This window comes from Penaeus japonicus, unplaced genomic scaffold (genome assembly GCF_977035675.1).
Source record: "Penaeus japonicus unplaced genomic scaffold, GWHDUDI00000001_assembly GWHDUDI00000014, whole genome shotgun sequence".
In the NCBI taxonomy this organism is placed as follows: Eukaryota; Metazoa; Arthropoda; class Malacostraca; order Decapoda; family Penaeidae; genus Penaeus; species Penaeus japonicus.
Window position 1 is genome coordinate 21,739,891 of NW_028234416.1, and position 5,000 is coordinate 21,744,890.

General features: G+C 46.0%; 1 protein-coding gene across 1 annotated transcript in view; it reads right to left on the bottom strand.

The window, feature by feature from the left end:
• LOC147470543 (uncharacterized) overlaps positions 1-5,000 on the bottom strand; it is a 7,367-nt gene that overhangs the window by 1,359 nt on the left and 1,008 nt on the right. The window contains exon 3 of the mRNA XM_086543723.1: positions 118-2,004. Coding sequence (XP_086399849.1) covers positions 118-2,004 — 1,887 coding nt within the window. The remainder of the gene's footprint in view (positions 1-117; positions 2,005-5,000) is intronic.

Sequence of the window (5,000 nt, forward strand, 5' to 3'; positions counted from 1 at the left end):
CCTTTGATCATCAGACAAATGACTCAGTTTGTCATTCAAGTTATTCAGAATATCACTGTTACACAATTTCATATCTATATTCATATTTCTAAATTCATCCTCATGATTATCACTTACCACATTAAGATTGACAACCTTTGATTCAGTAACAAAATATTCTTTCAACATGTTTACATGACACACTCTTGCAGATCTACGTCTGTCTGGGGTTTTAATCACATAATTTACATCATTGAGTTTTCTTACAATCTCATATGGACCAGAGAATTTTGCTTTCAGAGGTTGCCCTTGCATAGGCAAAAAGGCCAATACTTGATCACCAACTTTAAAATCATGCACTTTAGATTTAGCATCAAATCTGTGTTTCATTTTACACTGGGAGCTTTTCATATTTTCTCTAGCTAATTCCCATGCTTGAAATAGCTTTTCTCTAAAAGTTGACACATGATCTAGTACAGTTTGTTTTTCATCACTCTGAATCCACATTTCTTTCAGAACTTTTAAAGGACCTCTCACATCATGAGCAAATATGAGGTCGTGTGGACTAAATCCAAGAGATTCTTGCACAGCATCTCGTACAGCAAATAATAGGAAGGACACTCCTTCATCCCATTCTTTATTAGTGTCATTGCAAAATTTTCTAAGCATGTTCTTAAGGGTCTGATGAAACCTTTCTAATGCTCCTTGACTTTCTGGGTGGTAGGTACTTGAATGAATTTGTTTAATTCCTAGATCACTCATTACTTTTTGAAAATATGTTGACATGAAATTACTACCCTGGTCTGATTGAATTATTTTAGGCAAGCCAAAAGTTGTGAAAAACTTTATCAGAGATTTAACTATTACTTTAGCTGAAATGTTTCTTAATGGTATGGCTTCTGGGTATCTGGTAGCACAACACATAATTGTTAACAAATATTGATGTCCTGATTTGGTCTTGGGTAATGGTCCCACACAATCTACCAATACTCTACTGAAAGGTTCATCCAATACAGGAATAGGTATAAGGGGAGCTTTGGCAATACTTTGGTTTGGCTTCCCCACAATTTGACATGTATGACAAGACTTACAAAAATTAATCACATCCTTTTTTACATAAGGCCAATAAAAATTATTCAGAATCTTGGCATAAGTCTTCCTAATTCCTAAATGTCCAGACATAGGTGTATTATGAGCTAATTTCAAAACCTCAGATCTGTATCTCTTTGGAAGCACAATTTGATGAACTGCCGTCCAAGAGTTATCTGCTGGAACTTTGGGCGGAGTCCACTTACGCATAAGGACACCATGTTTAATATAGTAGCCCTTGGAACATTCACTAATCTCTTTTTCACTCATAGCCACATTCATAAATTCTTTAATCTTAACATCATTACTTTGATCAATAATTAATTGTTCTCTATTACTCAAAATATTGGTATCTAGCTCTTGCACATCATGGGCATCACTCACATTAAACAAGGATGTTAACCCAAAATCATCCTCACACATTCTTTGTTCACTTGTGGTTAGATCATTCTGATCTGCTACAATATCATCAGTAGACACCATCTGTGACCTTGAACGAGTCACAGCACAAGATGGAAAAATACCCGTAATTTCATCCTCTAACTCTTTAGTTTCATTTTCCTGAGTAGGTTCATCTACAACAATAGGGTCAGGTATAACTTTACTTCCAGCCAAATCATTTCCTAACAGCAAGTCAACCCCTGGAACCAGTAACTTAGAAGCAACTCCAACTACCACAGAACCAGTAACAATACCTGATTTCAAGTAAACAGTATGAAGAGGTACCTTAATGACACCACCTACCCCTTCTAGGATGACACTTGCAGAAGTCGAGGTCAAATCAGACAAATGTAGAGATCCCTCTAACAACAATGACTGAGCTGCTCCTGTGTCTCTCAAAATACGGATAGGCCGCATGGCATCACTCTCCTCAATACCAACAAATCCTTCCGAGAGGAAAGGTTCAAAGTCCAAATTCTCAACAACAGGATTCTTCTGCGGGGAAAGATTTACATTAGGCACATGAGAATACTGATCTTCCTCGGACCACATTTTCACTAATGCAGCAGACTTTGGTGAAACTTTGCTTATTTTTGGACAATTAGTCTTAATATGTCCTGGCTGTTTACAATAAAAGCATGTAATACTCGGAGGCGGAGAGACTGGCACTCGAGTTCTCTGCTAGAACAAGTAGCGTCGGACTACCAGCAGAGCTGAGGGCATGCCAAGAACAACTGCTCCCAGGCAGGCATGCCCTCATCAGAGAAAAGGCGGTCGAGCCTGATGATACAGATGCCATGTTCTCTCTGAGGGAATTACGGCGAACATACAAGTCCAGTTCCCGGTCAGCCCCGGGTAGCGATGGGATCTCCCACCCCATCATTTCCCACCTAGGACATGAAGGTGAGCTTGCACTTCTGCATCTCATCAACAAGTCCTGGGAAACTTCCTCACTGCCACAGTGCTGGAAGAGGGCTGATATAATTCCCGTCCCCAAACCAAAGGAGCCAGGACGGTACCGCCCCATCTCCCTGCTTAGCTGTCTAGGAAAGACAGCAGAGAGAATGGTACTGAATCGGCTCCAATGGAAGCTGGGACCTCCACATGAACACCTACACGGGTTCACAAGGGGCAAGAGCACTACCCACAGCATTGCCACCTTACTGAGCACTGTCAGCAGCAGCAGCGCTGTCATTGTCTTCCTTGACCTGGAGAAGGCTTTTGAACTGGCAAACCCGTTAGCCATTCAGGAGATCCTGATCCGCAAGGGAATCAAAGGCAGGCTGCTTGCCTGGATTGGCGATTACTTTCGGAACAGAACTGCCAGAGTGAAGTTCCAAGGTCACCTTTCCAGGCATTTGCCTCTAGAGAATGGCACCCCTCAAGGAGGGGTCCTTAGCCCGGCCCTGTTCAACATCCTCATGTTAAACATTCTCGACATTCCACTCCCAGCGGGGTGCACGATCATTTCATATGCAGATGATCTAGCAATTATCTCCACTGGGAGAAGAAATGTGAATCCAGTCAGAAAGGCCCAGCGTTGTCTGGACCTAATAACTGAGGAATGCTGCAGAGTCGGGCTTAAGATCTCAGCAGCCAAATCGAAGGCAATGGCGCTGAAGCATGATGTCTGTGATCAAAGACTGCGAGTCCAAGGTCTAGAGCTTGAGTGGGTACACGTCTACCAATACTTGGGGGTATGGATCGATAAGAACCTCACCTTCCGCTCCGAGATCAAACATCTCTTAGACCGGACCAAGGCAAGGCTCTCTGTCATGAGAGCTCTGTCTGGGCGGCGCTTAGGGGCTGGACACCGCGTACTAAGATCTTTTTACGTGCACGCTGTCCGTCCCATTGTGGACTACGCCTCCGTCGCCCTGATCACAGTAAAACCTGGACTCAGGAAAAGACTCGACATAATGCAAAACGAAGCCGCCAGGATTATTCTGGGTGCCCCGGGTGGGCTAAGGTTACTAACCTCCTCCTGGAGGCCAAACTCTTTCCCCTGGACACCCGGATTGATCAGATGGCGGCCCAGTTCCTTGCAAATGTCCTACAGTCCCCACTGGACTCGCAGCTAAGACAGAGAGTGCAGCGTCGGCTTGCACAAAACCAAGAAACTCTTTGCTAACAACACCTGGCTGTCTCAGACAACCAGAGTGCTGAAACGCTTTGAGCTCAAAGAGACACTACTGATCAAGGGCATGGACCATCCCCACCTGACTATGTCTCAGCCCCGCCGTGGGCACGATCCTTGATAGAATTCTCTGTCTGAGTCTATCAAGAAGAAAAACGCAGTACTCACCGCCTCTATTGAAGGCTGAGGCGGAGAGGAACATTACAGCAATCACGCCGCTGAACATTAAAACCTACTTCACGGATTGTTCTGTAGACCCCACCACCCGCACTGCAGGCGCCGGTTTTGCAGCAAGGGGCATAGAGAAAGCTATGCGGGTATCAGACAATGCCTCCTCGCTCCAGGCAGAGGCAGTAGCTATTATGGGAGCCCTAGCCCATGCAGCCCAGACGGACGGGCATGTTGTTATACACACAGACTCTAGGGCCGCCATTGACAGCCTGCAACAAAGCACGCCCCTTGATAACGTTTACCTGATAACCTCGATTCTCACCATTGCTCAGAGAATCCTGGATCAGGGAAGACGCATCATCATCAACTGGGTCCCAAGCCATGTTGGTATTGAAGGGAATGACGTAGCTGACAGGTTAGCGGAGGAAGGCAGGAAGAAACCCTTGAGTGATCTTGTGGTGCATCCTAGCCGGGAACTGCTAAGGCGTAAAACGATGGTTGCAGGGCAGGTCGGTGCCCTGCAGCGACACAGAGAGGAAGCGAGAACCTCCCCCTCGGCCAGCTGGTACTCAAACGCCACAGGCTATGAGTCCGCTGATACTCTCTCCCAGAATATCAAGGTGTGCTGAAGTCAGTCTGCACAGACTGAGAATAGGCTACCCTTGTGCGTGGCAAATCATCCCCACTATTGGGCAAGATGAGCGACGCTGTGAGTATTGTGGCGCGCCGGACGCCAAAATAGAGCACTACCTGATGGAATGCGAGCACACTCGCTTCCTCAGGCAGGGCCCAGAGACGACAGCCGCCGGGCTGGTTAGAAGGCTATGCCTGTCATTAGCCCCCTGGCAACTGGAGCGCCTACAGGCAATCCGACCGCCAAGGTAAAAGTTCAGTCATGATGATCAGATGAGTCAGCACTTATAGCCAACAGAGACCGGGCTACCCCTTCCACACAACCCGGGCGAAGCGACGTCTTCGCAAAATCTCTCTGAACTGAGCTGAATTGAATCAGCGATGATGATCAGAAAAGATTAGATAAGATGAGTCAGCACTCATAGCTGGCAGAGGCCGGGCCGCCTTGAGCATATAGCCCGGGCGAAGCGACGTCTTCGCATATCTGTCTGAACTGAACTGAGCATGTAATAATTGTCCCAAATGAAGATTTACCAGGAGGATTGTTTTG